This window comes from Mytilus trossulus, chromosome 2 (assembly GCF_036588685.1).
Source record: "Mytilus trossulus isolate FHL-02 chromosome 2, PNRI_Mtr1.1.1.hap1, whole genome shotgun sequence".
NCBI lineage: Eukaryota > Metazoa > Mollusca > Bivalvia > Mytilida > Mytilidae > Mytilus > Mytilus trossulus.
Genome location: NC_086374.1, coordinates 16,474,229 through 16,497,266, shown reverse-complemented (window position 1 = coordinate 16,497,266; position 23,038 = coordinate 16,474,229). Strand labels below are relative to the sequence as shown.

At 31.7% G+C, this 23,038-nt stretch overlaps 1 protein-coding gene across 2 annotated transcripts; it reads left to right on the top strand.

Moving 5' to 3' along the window:
- The first annotated feature begins 367 nt into the window (after window positions 1-367).
- LOC134704938 (neuropilin-2-like) lies at window positions 368-22,892 on the top strand. Of its 2 annotated transcripts, none has more exons than XM_063563723.1 (9): window positions 368-468; window positions 6,956-7,144; window positions 7,826-7,919; window positions 8,520-8,632; window positions 12,895-13,074; window positions 13,380-13,470; window positions 16,985-17,094; window positions 19,226-19,366; window positions 22,757-22,892. In XM_063563723.1, exons 2-9 carry the CDS (start codon window positions 7,087-7,089, stop codon window positions 22,837-22,839), a joined length of 870 nt encoding a protein of 289 aa, XP_063419793.1. In that variant the 5' UTR covers window positions 368-468; window positions 6,956-7,086; the 3' UTR covers window positions 22,840-22,892. The 2 variants fall into 2 exon arrangements, with proteins under 2 accessions (XP_063419793.1, XP_063419792.1); XM_063563722.1 differs by lacking the exon at window positions 368-468 and adding an exon at window positions 3,781-3,979.
- Window positions 22,893-23,038: the final 146 nt, after the last annotated feature.

Genomic DNA, 23,038 nt, shown 5'->3' with positions numbered 1-23,038 from the left:
TTAGTCATAGTATCATAATGTTCAAAAAAGAAATTAAAAAACATCTAGACGCTAGTATACATCAATAATGTTAAATTGACTATCTAATGCTATCGTTTCATCAGTCAAGCAGGTCTACCAAAAGAAAGTATCCTGCTATGATTAAAACTAAATTACAGTTTAAATGTATAAACTTCCAACGTATACATAGATATTATGAATTCAATGGTGAATTTAAGATTGCAATTAAGTGTAATAACTTATAGAAATTAAGGGTCGTGCCTTTTGATTGCCGTCATAATTTTAAATGTCTAAATGGAAGCTCATAATAAATGTTTAATGCTGCATTTTATATATGTATGTAATTGTCAAACATACTACGGAAAGTATTCGACGTTATTTATGTTCTTTATAAGACACATTTTTACATATATATTGAAATTGCACTAAAGTAATATAACATTAAACGGAATTTTTAGTCGTTTGAAGGTAGGGTCTAAATAAATATTATACTTTTATAATAACACAAAAATTTTGACTCATAAAACATGGTATATTTATCAGCATAATTATGAATTATTATTACCATCATAGGGGAAAAAGATTAAATTCGTCCAGAACCCTTGAGTTCTTTTGTTTTGTGGTCAATCTTTAGTTTTTCAGAGTAGTGATTTGTGAGAGAAAAAAATCATCTTGCTTTCACGGCATCGCATTGTCTTTCTTCTACCTTTTTTAGTCTGTATAATGGCTTTTCCTTATTTCAGTAAAACTTAAATTATTTTGTGCAGACGTTCATGAAAATAGTTTGATCTTAGTAATCACCGCAAATCATTAAGATAGACAAATTAAACATACATTGCATGAAATGAAACTATGGAAACATGGTATGACTTCGTATTATACTGTTAATTCCTGCTTATGTTCTAAAAAGATCACTGAAGGTTAATGTGACACAGATGCTACAGGATTGATATTGTCTTTGTACCAATATTACACGCGTTAAGAAAATTCATGACAATGACACTTTTGGAGGGACTCGCGACAGGGTCTTGGTAAATAAATTATGCAATGAAGTTTACTTTTGTCTAAATGGTATATTTTTTTGTCTAATCGTATTTGTTTTTGTTTTATCAAGAACTAACATAAAACAATTCATTTTTTTTTGTTTCTTATCTTGTACATTTAAATGTTCGTCAATATATTGACAATCAGACACACCAATTACAGGCAAAAAAAGTCCTATTGACAACAATACTGAACATAACATTTGATTTTTATAACATAAAAAACAATAAAAAAAATAAGGAAAATACAATTATGTTCTAATTCATAACTTCACGCGAACATAAATTAATTACAAAATATACTCAACACCTTTGTATGGGATCAGCTCGCCTGACAGTGTGCAGTAAAGCTTTAATTTTGTTAAAGGCAAATGCAGTGTAATACATGTTCATCAGTGTTACTGTCTGCCTATGCCGCTGCAGGTAAGAAACACATAAACCAATCTACAAAAATAAAAACAATTTTCATTATGTATGCAAATACATATTATGAATCAAATAAAGATTCTGTTTTTACACACATTATTATTCACATTAATAAAAAAAAACAAAATAACGCAAGAAAATACATTACGTCGGGTTGAAGGAAGGGAAACTTCACTGCAAAAGCGAAAGGGTTATTAAGTTTAATAATCTCAGCTGGCTTACTAAAGGTTGCCATTTGGACTTAAAACTATTGGTTATCGGAAAAGAAACTCTTTTCTAAGATCAAAATGTGCAAATTGATAATTAAGTTTTCAATCATATAAAGACATCAAGACGATTTCTCGTGATAAAGTAACAAAATAGGTAAAACACAACTCATCATCATCTTCCGAATCTCTATCGTTCTTTCTTAATTCCATCTCCTTTTGATAGAATAGTTTAGTAAAATGTATAATGTTTATATTGTATAATGCATAATCACGTTCATTTTGTATTGGTATACTAGAATATAGTATATAGTTGAATTTTGAGAAGACTTTTTAAGTATGTTTTACTTGTGTCTGGTCCTTTTTGGTTTGAGCAAATAAGAGATTTTTAAAATAAACAGAAAAGTTTCCTGTTGATTTACCATAGTTATATATACCAATAAAGGTAATGATCATAAAGTTGTTGCTAACCTATTAGGCACCTTAACGGAATTATTACTTTCGGCTTTACACTGACCTCGTCTTCCTGATTTTTCATGATCAATTGTTTTGACCCATTATCACAATTGATAATGCATCTTTTTTAATTCACTGTTTACAAATTTTGTGTTTTATATCGTTTCACTATTTTTAATATTTACTTTTAAGAATTAAGTATGTCAATAAATTTTCAATTTTGTTCTCGTACTATCAATATAAAATTTTAATATACATGAAATATTTCCGTTTTTTATGCACCCATGGCAAAAACAATTAAATTTACCCATGTACATTACCTTATTTAACGCCATTATGTACAAGGTTAAAGTTGTCTTTCTGAAATTGTTTTACTTGTCCCTCTTTTTGTTAATAATACTGTATTCGTATTGATCCATAAACCAAGTTTATTCGGTCCTTGTATGTTTATCTATTGGGTTAATGTTAATATAATTATTGATATTTTATAGCTGGTTTTTCTGTGTTGTAATGTTACGCTACAACCTCATGTTAGGTTGGTGCTTATGAAAACTTTCAAACCAGCTGCATTTGTTTGCACATGTCGAGGAATTTGTTGTGAACAATTGTCGTTTTTTTTAATGTGGTTCATATGTGTTTCTCGTTTCCTTTTTTATATATATAGATTAGACCGTTGGTTTTCCTGATTGAAAGGTTTTACACTAGTCTTTTTTTGCCCTTCATAGCTTGCTGTTTGATGTGAGACAAGGCTACCTATAACTGTTAATGTTTAACACATTGTGACTTATATCAAAGGTTGTCTCATTGGTACTCATGTCACATCTTCCTATTACTATAAATAAAGACAAGGAAAATGTGGCATGAGAAAGGGATCAAACAGAGACAACATAACGTGAATTTAAGCAATGGAAGGCTCGGCATTCTTCACATAACATAATCCAAACCGTAATCAGTTTTAAAAGATTTGATAAACGACTTTGAAATGGCACATGCAATAAATGTGTCAGGCCTGATAGTTAACCAGTCATATGATACATCAATCATTTCAAATTCTGAGTGTGATTGTGTTTTTTGTACTGTATTCCTGTCACGTAAAGTCGTAATTTTAGCATTACAATTTAAGCGGGAGGTTAGACTAGCAATAACATAATGCTCAGGTAACCTTGTTTCTTAAAAATAACCTGTACTATACTATTTCAGGAATATGGCAGTGTTTATCAAATAGTCCGTTTCAGTGTATGTTGGCGTTTGATTTTGAAGCAGTACAGTGTTTCTGTTGTTCCTTTCCCCCTCTTATAGTTGATAGATTTCCCTCAGTTTCGGTTAGTGATCCGGATTTGTTTCAGTTATAATGATTTATAACTACTAGACCTCGGTGTTCTAAAACTGCTTTTATATACTAAGACATTACTCACGTCCACAGATTGCAAATGCTTTTATATTAGTAGAATAGTATATCATTAGTATCACTAATTGTATTATGTTATACAGAGAAATGACATTAAGGTAATATAAATGGAGTTCCATGATAAAGCTTTTGATATGTCAAGCAAATTATAGTTTAAATGTTAACACTTCCAACTTGTACAACGTGTTCATATTACAATTGAGTGTAAGTAGATATAGAAATTAAGGGTTGTGTCGTTCGGAGTGTCATTTTTTTAAGTGTTTAAATGGAAGCTCATGATATATGTTTAATACTGCAGTTGTATAATGTTTATTAATGTCAAACAAATATGGGAGAGGAGTCGACGCTTTTTATTTTCGTTATACAAGACAAATTATACATATATATTGATATTACATTATTAACAAAATAGTATACCACGGAAGTTAAGTCGTTTGAAGGTAAGATCTAAATTTATGTTATGCTTCTAAAATAACATATTTTTATTTTTATTTTTAAATATAGATTATTTTTTTCTTTTTTGTTGATCAATCTTTAGTTTTTTATGCTGTGATTTGTAAACAGGTTTTTGTTTCCTTTTATTTGATTGTGTTTTGTGCTAATCATGTCTTTTGTCTATTTTGTATGCTTTAACAGTTTTTATTTATTTATTGTCCTTAAAAACTCTGTTGTCATTCAAAACTTTCCATCTCCAGAGAGTGTAAGAACCAGATACTATATAGTTCATAAATGTGGTGATGCTGTAGGGTTAGAGAAAAGACGTCTACAAACCTACTTTATGTATGTATGATGACATATCACCGAATGTGACTCACGTATTTTACATGAGTAACAAAATATGTGTAACTATAGAGGAAGAATACATTTTGATCATTTCGGAAAACCATAATTTACCGCCAGTTTCAATTCGATTTGTACTGCTCAATCTTTGTTTTCATTGTATTGTTGCAGTCTATTATTCATAATATCCGCTTAACTGTAATTAAGAACTTCTTATTTCAGACAATATTCATCAAACGTAACCCTCTTATTGTTAATACATTGATATGGATATCTTATATATATTTGTTATCATCAAACGTAACCCTTTTATTGTTAATACATTGATATGGATATCTTATATATTTGTTATCATCAAACGTAACCCTCTTATTGTTAATACATTGATATGGATATCTTATATATATTTGTTATCATCAAACGTAACCCTGTTATTGTTAATACATTGATATGGATATCTTATAAATTTGTTATCATCAAACGTAACCCTGTTATTGTTAATACATTGATATGGATATCTTATATATTTGTTATCATCAAACGTAACCCTCTTATTGTTAATACATTGATATGGATATCTTATATATTTGTTATCATCAAACGTAACCCTCTTATTATTAATACATTGATATGGATATCTTATATATTTGTTATCATCAAACGTAACCCTCTTATTGTTAATACATTGATATGGATATCTTATATATTTGTTATCATCAAACGTAACCCTCTTATTGTTAATACATTGCTATGGATATCTTATATATTTGTTATCAGTATCACATTGGCCATTTGTTCTACAGTGAGTGGAGTTCAACGTTAAATCTCTTTTATATTTCACATGTTCATTTTAGGAGTAATAAATATAAAGATTGACAACAACGCTCGCCTTCTGTGATTTACAACGCACGCAATACCACTTATTTGTTATTCGGGATCCTTTATATATATATCTCCTGAGCCGACGTACAAAGGGGATATAGAGCACTGATCAGTGCATGAGCTATGTTAATATCCTCTGTTAAGACCGAATAACAATCAAAGAATACAGGATGTCCAGATTTCAAAACTCATTACCATTTTCCCCTTTAGGTGACCAATCAAATTGCAGGATTGACCGAGATGTATTTAATGCATGTATGTAAAAAACCAATATATAGGGTGATGATCCTTAATTAGGCAATGCTTGTAATGAAAAATGCATGATGTATCTTTTATAAAAATGCAATTACCCTGTCTGAATATGTATACCAGACATGTTTTATATGATTGAATTCCTTATTGAATAAAAATAAATAAAAAATACAAAGATTCATTATTTGTTGGAAATGCAGGCGGAGTAAGAATAGTTTCCCTCTTGCTTATAAGTTGCTGTTTACGTATATTCATTGTATAAACAGCTCATGTATTAATGAAGGAATGCTTTACGCAATAAAAGAAAAAAAGTTTTTCAAAGTTTAAAGTAATTAGGAGGCGTTTTAACATTAGAATAACATTAAAGGAAAATTGCATATCATTCACTCCAAAGTGTTCAATATGCTGTCATTCGTAAACCCAGCAGAACCTCGTCTCATTTTGTCCCTGGTTTTTATATACAATTCAATTTTAAAATTTACGCTGTTTTAAGTTTTAATGCAACAGTTACTTTCAACCCATCTGGATCATTAGTTTTCATTTGACAGATATTTGAATTTATCCAAACATTGGCAAACTAAAATCATATACAAATAAATAAATAAAGCGTTGGCGCATCAATGCAATTGTATGCATGTCTGCTTTATTTGATCATTTGCCTTTTGATTTTTGATTTTCCTTTTTGAATTTTCCTCGGAGTTCGGTATTTTTGTGTTTTTACTTTTTTTGTAATTTGAATAAAAGTAACATTTTTCAAAAGGTGTGTCTACTTTTTGTATTTTAAAAGTCAATGCATGGTACTAGTCAAAAAATTGTGAAACTTCCGTGTTATCTTCATTGGTTATTGGGACATCGTAGAACAATTCAGTTCGGGTCGGCTTTCTAAGCACCAGTTAGAGTTTGAGTCTAACAGCATATTGAAGTGTAAAGATGTAACCATATGGTAACTGAAAATGACGCTGTGTTAATTGATTGATCCAATTAATACATGTCCCTATACAGTATAAAAAAGAGGGACAAAAGATACAAGAGGGACAGTCAAGCTCATAAATCGAAAATATACTGACAACACCATGGCTAAAAATGAAAATGACAAACAGACAAACACTAGTACACATGATAATAAGCCACATAGTCTACATAAATGACAAAAAAAAGATTTATTGGAAAGAAATTATCAATATTGATGAAGGCTGTGTTTAATTCTTTCCTTTAAAATAAATAATTTTCGGAATTCCCAAACACCAATATTGTTTTTTTCGTTGGCTGTATTTGGTAAAATCCTTTGAATATTTTGGTCCTTAATTCTTCAACTTAGTATTCTATTTGCCCTTATAGATACCTATTTACAGCTGGGTTTTTATTACCCTATGTAAGTACAATGTATTTAAGACATTTTAGAACAACATATTGAATGATAAAGAACGGTATAACAATGTATAGAACTACTTAATATTTTATAACCAGATGCAACTTGTCCAAAACTTCATCCTTTATTGTAGGAACTTGATACCAGTGATATTTATATGCATTTCACAACAGACAATAGACGATATATTTAATAGATAATTGAATAATAAAAGCAAAAGATTGCCAACTTGTCAACTTGTCAACGTATTTTAAAGAACTGAAGATGATCTCGGTACTATATCTGCTGCTGTGTGTGATTCTTTCACATACCATATACGAAGGTAAATGAAGGAACTATAGTCTCTCTCATTTTAAAATATGTTTTGCACTGATAAAATATACGCATTTTGTACTTTTTTACTTTTTGTGTCCGTATAATGTAATATTTTTGTTTTGTAACGGTTGCCTTATGTATTCTTGGAATGTACTATAATAATTTTGTTACAGATGTTGTGTTATTTTCGTATTGTAAAATTACCTGTGAATTAATTTTAGTATTTGATACAGTTTAAGTACACAATCTCATTTTCCTTATGTTTGCATCAGAATAAACAAATCAGATGTCATCTATAATACGATTTTCAACAACAAGTACTAACAAATAATGCATTGGAATAAAGATTTGTAAACAATTTATAGTTCGCTATGATGATAAATAAAACAGAAATCGGTTTATACTATTTGTTTTCCTTGCTGCTTATAAACAGTTAACTTACTTGATAATTTGTAGGTAATAAACAATTATGTATACAAAAAAACCCACCATATTTAGTTTCAATTGAACAGTGTTTAAAAAAAATTGAATCACAGTAGATGTGAAAAATTTCCATTACTTAATTAATATCGTGACAAGATTGAACTTTACTCTTTTTTCTCTACCTACCTTTTTAAATAAATACCTTTTCATTGAATATGATAATGTTTATTAATGTTAACATTCTAATTCATTCTACACATCACAGTAGCAGCACAATGTAGTGGCACATCAGCTGAAATAATTGTAGGATATAATATTAATAGCATCACACCTCCTGGATATCCTAACGGATATGCTGAGTAAGTATTATTAAATAGTATATTAGTTTAAACATTTTGTATTCGCTCAAAGCAAAAATGGCCGGACACTTATAAATACGTATCAGAAGATAAGACAACTATCATTCCTAGTCTCAATTTGTACAAGTTCAACATCATTAGTCAAATTACAGAAAACATGGAGCCTTGCCTCACACCGAATAATGACATGTCTAAGAAGTCTAACCCACAACACAATGTTTTCTCAACAATGCAATATGTTTAACCATTCAAATTGAGTGTGAGCGTGCATTTCTTAATATCAACAACATCAAAATTACTAAACTGTACTGAAAAGGGGATAAAGAGAGAACGACACAACAAATCAGGATAACGATGATTACTAGTAATATTTAGTATAATGATAGACTCAAACTTACAGGCTGGGTGAGTATCAAAACAGTATATAATGCTATTTATAACGAGTATTTTCGATCTGGTTCAGCAGTATTCTCTCGAACAGCGTTTAATTGAAACGAAACATAGAATTGACTTGGTAACATTGCAAATTAAAGATTACAAATGGTGATTATGACAATAGTTTTACACACATTATTATCATTACCGTACTTCGTATTGCAGATATCTAAATTGTTCTTGGATTGCTAGAACGCAAGTGCAAGGTGATTTTTTGTTAATAATGATAACAGAGAACACACTTTCATGTAGTGGTGACACAGTCAACGTTCATGACGGTAACTATTTTTAAATATATACAATAGATTTAGGAGATGTGGTGTGAGTGCCAATGAGACAACTCTCCATCCAAATAACAATTTTAAACCATCATAGGTCAATGTACGGCCTTCAACACAGAGCCTTGGTTTACACGGAACAATAAGCTATAAAGAGCCCCAAAATTACTAGTGTTAAACCATTCAAACTGGAAAACCAACGAACTAATCTATATAAAAAAACGAGAAACGAGAAACACGTATAAATTACATATAGTACGGTGACCAGACCCAATATTTTTGAAATTTAATCGTCAAACATACTATATGGCTATATCATATATCATTGGATTCGGAAAAATGAGTACTTTTGGAATATCGATGTCGTCAAAAAGAAATGTGGTAACAGTTTTGCATAAATTACGGTCAAAGATTCATACTGTTTTCTTTTTTTCTTTCAGTATTTTCAAAATTGAAAGATATCAGCAGCATGTTGTGTTAAATTTCAAATTAATTGAAAATGAATTATCTCGACAATGTCCAAAAAAAAAGGAACTTATTACTTAGTAATCGATTAATTCTGAAAATTGGGAAATTGCGTTTTTCAAACACTTGTTCTATAATACAAGATCAATACAAATTCCGTTAAAGTTACAGTTGTTACCTTGCCGGTTGACATTCAACCTCAGCAATAAAAGGTAAATGTTGTTTTCGAGTAAAGCCTTCTATCACGAATGTTTATTTTGAAAAAGCTCATGCATGTAATTCATTGCAACCAAAAACCACCAATTACCTCGAAGAAAAGTTACAATTAAAAAACCCAATCAAAATGATCACTAAACAGATTTCATCCAGAAGTATCTTCTGATTCATCTGTCAAGGAATTTCTACATAATTCTTACCCTTGAAAGGAGCAAAGCTCCGTACATGTAAGGTTTTGTTGTGAACAAACACTTTTCACATGAAGATTTTCCCTTACATGAACACAAAAGATCCTGCAAAAATTCTGCTGACATATGTCCTTTAAGATAAACAGGGTGTAATGAAATAATTATTTTTCGCCAACCATATTTTAAAGTTGACAAACAGGGGGTTTAGCAATGTGTGATGCGGTCAAAATTGCTGCTTCACAGAGAGGTAACCTGACTAAACCTACTTTTTTTTACTGGTGGCGAGCTTGACGCGAATTTTATTCATATCATGATGGAATGATTTAAAAAGATCTTCCTCTTCTAAACTAAATTCTTGCACAAACAAGGGTTTCACCTTCGTCAGTACCCCCAAAGCTCTGTAACTACAATAGTCGTGTGTGTGTCTTTCAAAGTCTTTTATAAAACAATTCAAACGAGAAAACTAACGAAAAACAAATATGTAACACAGAAACGAACGACAACGACTGAATTACAGGCTCCTGACTTGGGACAGGCACATACATAAATAATGTGGCGGGGTTAAACATGTTAGCGGGATCCCAACCGTTCTCCGTAACCTGGGACAGTGGTATAACAGTAAAACATAAGAAAGAACTATAAAAATCAGTTGAAAAGGCTTAACACATCAGATGGACAAGAATACAAGTGGATGTGGCCAGGTACTTGTACAGCCCAACAACAATAAGACACTAGGAATAGATCTGAGAGTACTCGCAGTTATCTGATAGTTAGTTCAAAGCCACCAACAACTAATAAATCATACATCTAAGACTAAACTATCAATCCGTACACATCCAACTGCACCTACAACTCGCATGCATGTGTCATTTGTTTGCAGTAGTGAACACACAGAACAATCACACCCGTATCAGAGATCCTTATGATTATTATGTCGCTCTTTCCCATTTCTATTAACTTTATGTCAAAGTATAAGGCATTAATTATCATACGAGTATTGGCCTTTGGTGAGTGCTAAGCAAGCTACGACAGTCATTAACATTATTGTCTAAAATAACTTCGACAATTTCGGATTTACAAACGTTCCAGCTGAGTAAAGCTCACAATAAGGTGGAATCATAGGAAATTTGTTTTGAAGAAGAAAAACTACCAAAGAAATTAAGGAGAGCCTGTTGGTTTTCTTTAACAGAAAGAAACTTCTTCCAGTCAGGAGTCCTTCTCCCTTCAATAATCTGATACACTTTGGTTGAAGGTGTACTCTTTGTGCGGCTTTCCTTTTCAACAGACAACTTTATTGAGCTTTTCATGTCGTAGCGGTAAAAAAACATGTCTGCTACTGTGTGCGCTAGAGAAAAGCATTGGGTCATATTTTTATAGTAGTCACCGGAAAGATCACCATTTTTTTTTGTTGCTTTTCTGTTATCATCAATACATTTAAGCAATGCCATACCACCTCTCAGACTGGTGTTAGGTGTGAGTGATGGATCAAAGAAAGGTAGGGAAAGTGCACAAGAGGCATCATAATTGAATTGGTTCACCAAATCATGTTCAACAAACGGTCCATACTCTACAGCACATTGCTGGCAGATTCCATCATTAAGTCTTTCAACAGAACTTAAGAAGCAACATTTACTCTTTACAGTAAAGGAAGTGATTCGATACTTTTTCTCTGTCACACGATACAGTTTTCAAAATTAAAAGCCAGGTGTTGCCTTTTTTAACTACTAAAACCTAATCGTAAATGACTTCCTAATTCAAACATTTTCCAGATAACTACATGTCCAAATTCAGACTTGGTTCTTAATTTATGAAATATATAAAAAGAAAAAAAACATATCAAATGAAAATACGAAAATATGAAATCTTTTAAAAATACACCAAAAAACACGATAACCAACACGAAATGGAACCATGAACTAACAAAAAAGATCGAATTGAACAAATTTTAGCAATGAAAAATCGTTGTGATACAAAATATCATTTATAGATTAAAATAATAATATCGGCCCGGTTCATTTTTTTTTAACTTGAATTTCAAGTGGAAAACCTGTATCTTCATTTTGTAGTGTACATTTTGTTTCAATGCACAAGTTGAAATAATGCTTCTGAAATAAATGATTTTGAAATTGTTGTTTAATAAAGGTTTGAAATATCATATGAATGTTGTTTATTTTACATTTTGCGTAAAAACAAATGATGAAAATAAATTGAAACGTACTCTATTAAAAGCAAAATATTCGTAGTATTCAATTTTTGCAAAAACTCCTCAATAACGGATTAATTTTGCTAATCTTTGTTTCAAAATAATGTGTTACAACAATGTGTATAATAACAAAAAGCATATCACGAATGTTCTTTTAGAATGTAGGTCAAAAATCTTTTGAAAGTATTTTTTTCTTTAAAGTAAGGGAACGAACTTCAAAGCCCATTTTACAAAAATTGCACCGTACGATTTTTTGACGACAAGTCAAAATGTGAAGTGTAACCTTTGAACTACCAATACTGTGATTTACAGCCGTATAGTCCGAATGACGATTAAACTCCTTAAATAAGCGACTTTTCCTTACTTGGTCACCGTACTAACAAACGACAACTACTGTACATCAGAGTCCTGACTTAGAACAGGTGCAGACATTTGCAGCGGGATTTTTTCATTTCTAATCGAAATGGTTTATTTTTTTATTTTTAAAGGAACATTTCATATTTGTGTGTGATTGTTCTATGAGCTGTACACGAAGTTCTCTATTGCTTTTCCTCCATTCAAAAGTGCTCCAATTTTCTTTTTTTTTTCTATATATAGTAGCAATTTAATGATTCAGAATTTATTCTACTGGTTTATTCCCGTTGATTGTTTTTCTTTCTTTAAGCATGGTGTATGTGGCTTTCATAAAACTCTCAACTATTGTTTCATTTACTAGGACATGCTTAAATAGATATAAGAAGATGTGGTATGAGTACCAACGAGACAACTCTTCATCCAAGTCACAATTTGTAAAAGAAAAAGCATTATAGGTCAAAGTACGGCCTTCATCACGGCGTCGTTGCACTCATCGAATAGCAAACTATAATGGGCCTCCAAAAATGACAAGTGTAAAACCATACAAACGCTTGAATTACTTGACTACATTCTCGTCCAAACTGATGATTTTGATAGTTTACTAAATGTTTCCTTGTTCAATAGAGAACTGTAAAAAATGATGGAGTGATATATAAAAAAAAAAACAATAATTCACTGCCTTAGTATTAAAAAAAAACTAAAAATGGTTTCTCATGCTCAATGTTTTTCGTTTACCGATGACAAGGTGATAAACCAATAGAGAAAATCAATACGATTTACTTAATTTATATCTCTTGCTTTACAAATCAACATATGCAAACTGTTTGTCATTTAAGGTCAGAATAGTTCCGCTAATAAATTGAGTTCGAAAGGTTGTTCAGATAATGGAAATGTTGCAACCAGTGGATTCAAAATAACAACAGCGGAATCGGCATATATTGAATTTGTATCAGACGGTATATCTGCATCTACTGAAAAAGGATTTGATATGAAAATAATCAGTGGTCATGATTTTGGTAAGCATAGTAAATTTTCGATGTTCTTATGTCAAAATAAAATATGCAATGTACCGCGAAATTTTGCTGCATCACGATAATTGATTTCTGATCATAAATAAAAAAAAATCTGATTAGTTCATTTACCAGTTGTCTAGACAATGCATTAAAAAAACAAATACTTTCACTAATTAAACCCTTTCAGGTTTATATTTAAAGCATGCAATCAATATATCAATATACTTTTTCTATTTATAGCACTCTTTTTCATTTTTCAATTCATTATAATCTGAATTATCTCATTATTCATTGTTATCTTTTTACAGCAGGATCAGCATGTGACTCATCGGTCACTCTCACTGCAACCAGCAATACACAATATATTTCTTCCCCTAACTTCCCTGAATCGTATCCCATGTAAGTTGCAATATATATGCACGACACGAAACATACTAGATATTATTAAAATAAATGTGGTCAGTTAATTCAAAATGAGTATTCGAGCTTCGTTTTCACCTCATATGGAAATAACTGACTACATATGTTTCGTATTAGGTCTCTAGCACACTATGTAAACATTGACAATATATATCTTTTTCATTTTTCTTCACGAATATTACGTATTCAAATGAATGTCAACCTAGAATTAAAGCATAACAGAGTAGATAGGAGCTATATGGTTTCCTACAAACGTGTGTACATTCATCTGTAACACATTATTCAAATACTTAGAGACAAAATATAAATATTAGGATAATTTGCCATGGTATTTTCGATATAAAAACAAGGAAATGGGGTATGATTTCCAATGAGACAACTGTCAACCAAATTTGGAATGAAGTGTATCTAAGCAATTAAAGACACCTGTACAGCCTTAAAAACAGCAAAACATCCTATTCTTTATAGAAGGCTTTAATAGGCCCCAACATAAAAAATATAAAACAATTAACTTTCAAATACTAACGCCCTAATTTATAGCAAAACAATTCAGGAAAAACACCTATGAAAAACATGAACCAACGACAACCACTGAAATACAAGTTCTTGCCTTGAGGTAGGCACATACATAATATGGCGGGTTAAACATGTTTGTGAGCGCTAAACCCTCCCCTCACTTACTTATCATGTTTTACTTCCATACCACAAAGGCACCTTTCATATGCAAATTATTTGATACTATTATACTAAAGGTTTCCATTCTGAATAGATGATTTTGCCGTTCCCTGTATTTCATCCTGATACTTTGACCTCTTTGTTTGAGTTGGCAATTTAATATATATACATTTGTATCATTGTGACAAATAGCAACAGAAAGTTTTTCGATATCTGACATCACCACTGCTTAATGTAAAATTGAAAAAGGAAATGAGGAATGTGTCAAAGCGAAAACAACCCGACCATTGAGCAAACAACAGTCGACGGCCACCAATAGGTCTTCAATGTAGCGAGAAATTCCTGCACCCGTAGGCGTCCTTCAGCTGGCCCCTTGAAAATATGTATACTAGTATAGTGAAAATATACGTCATACTAAACTCCAAATTATACACAAGAAACTAAAATTTAAAATCATACAAGACTAACAAAGGTCAGAGGCTCCTGATTTGGGACAGGCGCAAAATTGCGGTGAGATCTCAACCATCCCCTTTATCTCTAGCCAATGTAGAAAGTAAATGCATAACAATACGCACATTAAAATTCAGTTAAAGAGAAGTCCGAGTCCGATGTCAGAAGATGTAACGAATTTTTTTTTAATAAAATGACAATACATAAATAATTACAGACTACTAGCAGTTAACTGAAATGCCAGCTCCATCCCTCAATTAAACTGATTGAAAGATTATGTCTTCATCATATAAATATCAGGCACAATCCCTCCCGTTAGGGGTTTCGTATCATACTATCATGAATTATATTAGAAGAACAAAACCCGTGTCATGCCAACAACTGTTTTGAATAAATGTGCAAAACGCTTATAAGTGAATCAATATTAAAGCCAAAATATTGTAACGTTCCGGGGTTCTCTTGTCAGGATGAAACACCCGTATTTACCTTTGTGGGCCTCCGGTGAAGGAATAAATAATATAAATCATAATGGAAGTTCATAAATTGTATTATTATTATCAATATAAATTCAGCATAAGTAAATCATGATCACAACAGATACAGTGGTTCATAAAACACATGAATAGAGTTATAAACAAAGATACATTTTATTCTTAACTGCAATACAATCTAGTCGGTGCTAGAAATTTAGTCGGTGCAGAATCTAGTCGGTGCTAGAAATTTAGTTGGTGCACACCGAGCAAATAATTTTAGGTACTGCTTGGTGCAGGTTATATATTGTTAACCTCATAATTTTATAAGGATCATAAAATATTATTATTTAAATAACTAGAAGCTTTTTATATTAAGATAAATACTTTTCACCAAGTAATTCCACTTGGTGCAGCACCGAGCAAATCTGCCTGGTGCTAGCCAAAAATTATGTCAACACCGAGTACGCTACTTGGTGCACTACGGCAGACGCAGGTTTTAATAAATTTTCCGAACAGTGAATTAACTTCTCTTTACAAATAAAAATAAACAATTACCAATCTCGGGTTGAATCTTAAGTGATTTTGTGTCATTTTACTGCATGAGATAAAATATAAAAGTTGCTTGGTGCAATATAATTTTGATTGCAAGTAAAAGTGCTGCGATCGTTCTGCATTGAGGTGAAAAATCCTACTCGGTGCACACCGACCTTGTTATTTATACTTTGGCCCCGCCCACAAATCTGACGTAGTACACAAGAAAAACAAAACATGAAGAATGGCGCCGATAAGTGAAAGTAACGATAAACTGAGACAATATTTGGCAAATGCACTGTCAAATGAAGATGACACATCGATTAAATAGAATCATTAGATAGGTTTAAGTACAGGTAAACCACTCCTCTCATAAAAATAGCATACAAAGCGTACTCGGGAACATCTGCATGTCGAAGTGTGGAACGGGGGTCACAAATTACACATAAAGAAAAATATACATTTAAGTTTTATCAAATAATGCAAAGGGCCAGAGCGTAACAATATGCAATCTTTTATGACCTGACAACAGTATCGTAACAATATCCCTTCTAAATAAGTCTGTTTAAAGGTTTTGTAAGTTTTTGAGGTGAATACTGATATTGTTGTGCTTTGTTAAGCAAAACTCTCATTCCTTTCACGGATTTAGCTATACTTTTTGGAACTTTTGGATTATATAAATTTTGAATTTTTACATATTTTGGCCACGGCATCACTGAAGAGAAATGTATTGTCGAAATGCGCATTTGGTGCAGAAAATTGGTACCGTTAATTTTATTATTACCATAAGAGATTGGATGTGAAATACCTGAACGTAAAAGATGTCTGCATGTTGAGTTATATTTACGATTTTTTTTTAGTTTGATAAAGGTTTACACTGGTCACTCAATATGTAGGCGTGCATTAATATAATAGGATTATCTAAAAATGTAGCATCCTCAGTGTTTACATGCTTTGAATGGTTAATAGGAAGATGTGGTGTGAGTGCCAATGAGACAACTCTCCATCCAAATAACAAAGTAAAACATTAAAGGTCAATGTACGACCTTCAACACGTAGCCTTGGGTCACACCGAACAACAAGCTATAAAGGGCCCCAAAATAACTACTGTAAAACCGTTCAAACGGGATTTTCAGCGTTTGTTATTACCAAACGCTTCTTCTATTAGTCTGATGTTAAAAACATTCAATTAATATTTAGTATTAAAGGAAATAATTCCTCATTATATAGAGCATAGGAATCATGAATACATTAAAACATAGCAGTCTTTTAAATTATAAATATGAATTATAATTTAACGATGGTGATATTTCGACCTGAACATATATATTAACTCATAATTTACCAATTCTTCTTATATTCAGGGATAAAGACTGCCAATGGATAATACACACTACATTAGGAAGAGTTATATTAAACCTTTTGTTCATGGACATTGAATCCTGTCAGTATGATTACCTTAAAGTTACAGATGGTTAGCTATTTAATTTTACTTTCTTACGTTTATCATCACAACTATCGTCACTGTCATCGTCATTATCATCATTTCCATCACCGTCACCTTCTTCGTCATCATCGTCTTTATCACCATTACCGTCATCGTCAATTTCATTAACACCATTTCCATTACCGTCACCGTCACCATCATCATCGTCTTCATCACCATTACCGTCAATATCATTATCACCATTTCCATTACCGTCATCGTCATCTTCATCATCGTCTTCAACACCATTAACGTCATGGTCAATGTCATTATCAACATTTCTATCAATGTCACCGTATGCGTCATCGTCAATATCGTCATTATCACAATTACCGTCATTATCACCATTTCATTTACCGTCACCGTCATCATCATCAAAATATGTTTCATCAATGTGTGTTTTTCTGAATTCTTAGAGTTTAATCGACAAGTCTAAACAGCATTATTTCTAATTACTGTCAGAGAAGTGTCAGTTGCTTTTCAATAGTTTTGAAAGTGTTATGGTTCATTTGACTGCGGTTTTATAAGTGACGTATGATTTCAGCATACAATATTAATCTAATGTAGATAAGAAATGAGTCCATAAAAACTGACAAAATCAAACGCACAACTGTATAAACCAACGGCAATAGAAATGCACTGTTATATTTTTGACTCAGTTAATATAAATAAAGGCAACAGTAGTATACCGCTGTTCGAAACTCATAAATTGATTGAGAAAAAAATCCAGGTTACAAACTTAAACTGAGGGAAACACATCAAATATTAGAGGAAAACAACGACACAACAGAAACACAACGTTAAAATGTAACACACACAGAAACGAACTATAATATAACAATGTCCATTTTCATGACTTGGTACAGGACATTTAAAGAAAAACAATAGTGAGTTGAACCTGGTTTTGTGGCGTGCCAAACATCCCGCTTCTATGGCAATCTTAAATATAACATTAACATGACAACATTACTTGACAGGACTAGAATACAAATAAATTTCAGAACATATAGGACAGAAAAACACACGAATAAAACCTAACAAAAGGTACCAGGTTTAAAATTTAATACGCCAGACGTGCGTTTCGTCCACATAAGACTAATCAGTGACGCTCAGATGGAAAAAAATTCGAAAGCCAAACCAAGCACAAAGTTGATGAGGCGGCGAGGACCAAAAGTTACAAAACATTGTGCCAAATACGGTTAGGGTTTCTTCCAGGGATAAGAACATCCTTATTATTTAGAATAATCCATACTTTTGCAAACAGGAAATTTTATAAATTGACTTTTTAATAGATGTACATGATTAAACCGAAGTGGTGACTAACTACAGAATGAAAACGGATACATTAGATAAAACAATATAAACCAGCTCATAAAAATACACAACTAAAATATAATGAAGGGGTGATTAATAACCTTAACCATAACACACGAATATAACCAAAAAAAAAATAAGATTCACAACTACAAATGTTAAGAAAGTTGACAGAATCCGATGAGAATAACAAATATAACATTAAAACAAGAAGGTTTGGTACCATTAAAATGTTAAATCCCGCTGCAAATGTTTGTACCTGTTCACAATCAGAAATCTAATGTATAGAGGTTGTCGTTTGGTTTTGTAATTTAAACGTGTTTCTCGTTTCTCGTTTTTTATTTAAATTGGACCGTTAGTTAGTTTGGACACAGCATATGAATCAACCAATTCATGATGGTGTCCGTAAAATGTACGGAGTATCATTTTTAATCTGTCCTCCTGATAACTTTGTTGGAGTAGTTTCTGCGTAAGGGTCACATATAAATGCATTTATCTTGTGGGGTTTCACCTAGTTTTATAGTTAGCTTAATATCCAACTTGCATGACAAGTGTTTAAAGTCTGTTATATTGACAAAATTAGATGAACAACAACTATTTTTTTTTTAAATTTCAGCGTTTATAATTTGTTCTTCTTTTCAGTATTTCGAGAACGATTTTACTACTTCTAAGTTACCGTTACAAAATTTTACGCGTTGCTTATAGTATATATATCCATATTCTAATTCCTCGAGTCATTTGTATTTATACTGTCAGATTAAAGCCAATTTCCTGATATTTGATGCATTGTTTTACTCCTTCTTAGAGGGATATAGTCTAAATTTCTGTAAGGAAAGATATTGGTCGGAGATAACATATGTCTCGAATGGGACGTCCATAACAGTCGATTTCCATAGCGACGAGGAGTCACAACGACAAGGATTTATGTTATCGTACCAACAGACAAGTAAGTATAATAGCGTTTAAAAAAAATTGTATGAATTGCTTAAAATTTCAAAATTTAAACAACTTCGCGTATGTGCTGTAATATACAAACACACATATCTTTTTTTAAACTATGAATACACAATGCTGGTTTTAAATAGATTTTAACAAGAAGAGAATAGACAGCGTAAGCCGAAAACAAAAAAAAAGCTAAGTGACGGCACTTGTATTTATGTTCTTAATTTCAAAGTCACATTGAGGCCTTAATAACTGAGCAATGATTTTCACCTCACTGCAAGTTTTAGACGGCTTATAGCGCGAGTATTAGTTGAATTATTTGCTAGCTGACAATCTCGCCACAACTTTGAATTAAAGAATAAAACCATTGAATAATATCAATAAAATAAATTTGACAAAAATATAATGTATATCACTGTGTAATAGAACAGTTACATGCTTTGTTTTGTTGTTAGATTGTCTATGCAAATATTATAATGTAATTATGTATATGATAAAGGTAACAGTAATATACTGCTGTTCGAAAGTCAAAAATCGATTGAGAGAAAACAAATTTAGGTTACAAACTAAAAAACACAGCAAATATAACAGTTAAACAACAACACAATAGAAACACTTAAGTGCAACAAAATATACTACAATGAAACACACACACAGAAACAAACTATAAGATAAATATTGCCATTTTCCTGACTTACGTACAGGACATTTTAAGAAAAAAATGGTCGGTTGAAACTGGTTTTGTGGCTCGCCAAACCCTTCCATTTTTATGGCAATGTTAAATATCACACCACTAAAATGACAACATTGCTTGACAGGACTTCAATACAAATAAATTAAAAAGCATTCAGGACAGAGAAATAACGACATGTTAATAGTTAAAGGTAACAGGCTTAAAATCTAACAATATTTTACTTAATACGTTAATTCATTATCAAAATCAAATTTGTCTTCTTTCTTTTAAATCAAATTACTGTATTATCAACTCATTTTGAATGTATCAGTTGAGACATTTATTGCATGCACAATCTGAACAAAAACATGAGAATTAATAATTCCATGGAAGGTTTTGTGAAAAAAGATGGCAAATGTTAAGATTGTAGACCAGGCAAATATGTGCTTCAAAATACGTTCATAACTCGGCATAAATCACTGAGACTTTAAAACAGCTTTCAGTTGTGAAGACAAAAACAAAAATATAGAACCTAAAAGCAAAATCACTCCATAATATAAAAAAGGAAAGCAAAATGGGACTTGACAAATTGGTTTTTTATCTTTTCTCAAAATTAGCTGCGAAAATAAAACCAGCTACATACGATCATGACAACACCTAAGCAACTTTAAAAACAACGTATTTGATTTCAGCATAAGATATTATTTTAGGAAGAAAAAAATAAGTTCAGATATTTCACATTCAATGATTTTTCATGGTGGGTATGGTTGTCCTGCGAGAGAACGTTCTGTGCTAGTGATTCGGTCCTGACGGGTGCTGGTGATCATTGAAAAAATGTAAACAAAGACAAAAATGATGATTTTTGACATTTTCTCTCATAAGAAATGAGAGGAAACAGTTGAGATTTTTCAATTTTGTTTCTTATGGGTTTATAAGCAAACCATTAAAAAACTGACACTCTAAACTGTTTCAGTAAGCGTAGCACAAAAGGGCTCATTTTCAGAAAAATCTAGAACTGGAAAAATAAAACAAAAATGCTCATGAAGTCCGCTTTCTATACTCAAATCCAAAAGACAAAATTATTTTGTGAAAAACCCGTGCAATTAAAGAAAATTTTGCATTTTCTCAGTTGATTTATGTCCTGATACTGTGCTGGTGGGTCCTGTCATTGGGTCCTGATACGGTGCTGGTGATTTTGGGTAAAAGTTTGTCATATTTGAAACAAATGTTACACAATCAATAAAATTTGACTGATTACTGTATTCAATCGGATCTGTGACTCCTATTTTTACTTTAGTGCATCCATTTGGCTGTTTTATAAGCGTTTTCAAATTATAGTAACTCATATTACATAAATACATAAATGAGCAACATCTTCCGTCCAATATCAGATGAAAATATATCTAATTAGAATAGTTTTATTCAAGATATTAAATGCCCTTCAATTGATAATTCTTTACATAATATGTTAACTTAAACAGTTTTAGAAGTTGCTTAAAGTAAAGCGACATTTGTAAGAGGGGGTCTTATATTGACATTAATGTTTGACTGGTTTATTCAGTTAAATATGCGTTCCACACACCGCTCGGAACTCCATAAAACCAACCCCTCCTCCTTTCCTCATTCATTGGTACAGTAAAGAAACAACACAACAATTTATCACATAAAACAATAACATTAAGAGACAAATTATTGAACAACGCATACTCGCAGCTACTGTGAAAGCTAGTTCAAAGCCGCGTATTCAACTAACACATTCTACTTCAAAGGCGTGTTTGAGTTGATGTTTTGTCCTGAAAACAGTTAAGGATTATTGATCTTGAATAATTGACACTTTTGACTAAAATATAAAGGCACAGAACCAGGACCGTTTTTCTTATCACCAGCACAGTGTCAGGCCAATTTCATTTAACGAACTTGCACGACTTTTGCAATAAAATATTGTTGTAATATACTTTGCATGATACTTATGACGTATCAATAAGCAACAAAACAGTCGTTTTATTGTCGTTCTGATACAAAGTAAAAAAAACACCAGCACAGAATCAGGAACCACCAGCACCCGTCAGGACCAAATAACCAGCACAGAACGTTCTCTCGCAGGACAACCATACCCACCGTGATTTTTGGTAAAATTCTTTAAAAAGCACAAACTGTTGGCATCCATCTCAAAAGATAAACCTAACCTTTAAGCAGACTTATTCGGAAGGGATGTAATTTACGATATTGTTGTCAGGTTATTAATTATTGCATATTCTGATATTAATATTGATGAAAAAATGATAAAAAAATGTTGTTGGCTTGAGTCCTTTGTCAATTAATGTATCATTGTAATTTTGCTTAGTTGCTTTTGATACCTATTTTGATATCGGACTCGGACTCCTTTTCAACTAAATGTTACTGTGCGTATTGCTATGTGATTCTTTATTATACATTGGATAGAGTTCATTTATGTGGTTTGGAGTTTAGTGCTACGTTCATTTTCACTGAACTAGTACACAATTTTATTAAGGGGCCAGCTGAGGACCACTCCAAGTGAGGGATTCTCTCGCGGCGTTGAAGACCTATTGGTGGCCTTTGGCTGCTTTATGGTTGGTTAGTTGTCTCTTTGACATATTCCCCATTTCCATTATCAATATTGTTATTTTAAATAATAAGTATAAATCTAACTGTAAAGACATTAATATGTGTACAACTGTCAGGATTTATTTTCTTTTTCAGATTTGCCATGCTCATACTGCACAGCAAATATTACAAAACCATTTTATATTTTAACATTCATCTTGGCATTTTGTCTCTGCTGAAAATATAGCAAATATGATCATACCTTCAATTAAAAAGTATATTTGAGTATCATATATAATGCATTTTCTGTCATTGCCAGAATTAATGTATGGTGCGAAAGGATTTTAGTATAGAATCAAAAGAAAAACACCTGTTGAGTTGAGAGTCTAGATATTTGTTTTCCATTGATGTTGTTTCCACCATCTTAAAATTGAATCT

What these genes read in the sequence shown, in the direction of transcription:
- LOC134704938 (XM_063563723.1), top strand. Translation starts at nt 7,087, where the DNA reads ATGATCTCGGTACTATATCTGCTGCTGTGTGTGATTCTTTCACATACC. An exon ending in TTCACATACCATATACGAAG is followed by an intron (nt 7,145 to 7,825) that starts GTAAATGAAGGA and finishes TACACATCACAG; the next exon opens with TAGCAGCACAATGTAGTGGC. An exon ending in TTCCCTGAATCGTATCCCAT is followed by an intron (nt 13,471 to 16,984) that starts GTAAGTTGCAAT and finishes TCTTATATTCAG; the next exon opens with GGATAAAGACTGCCAATGGA.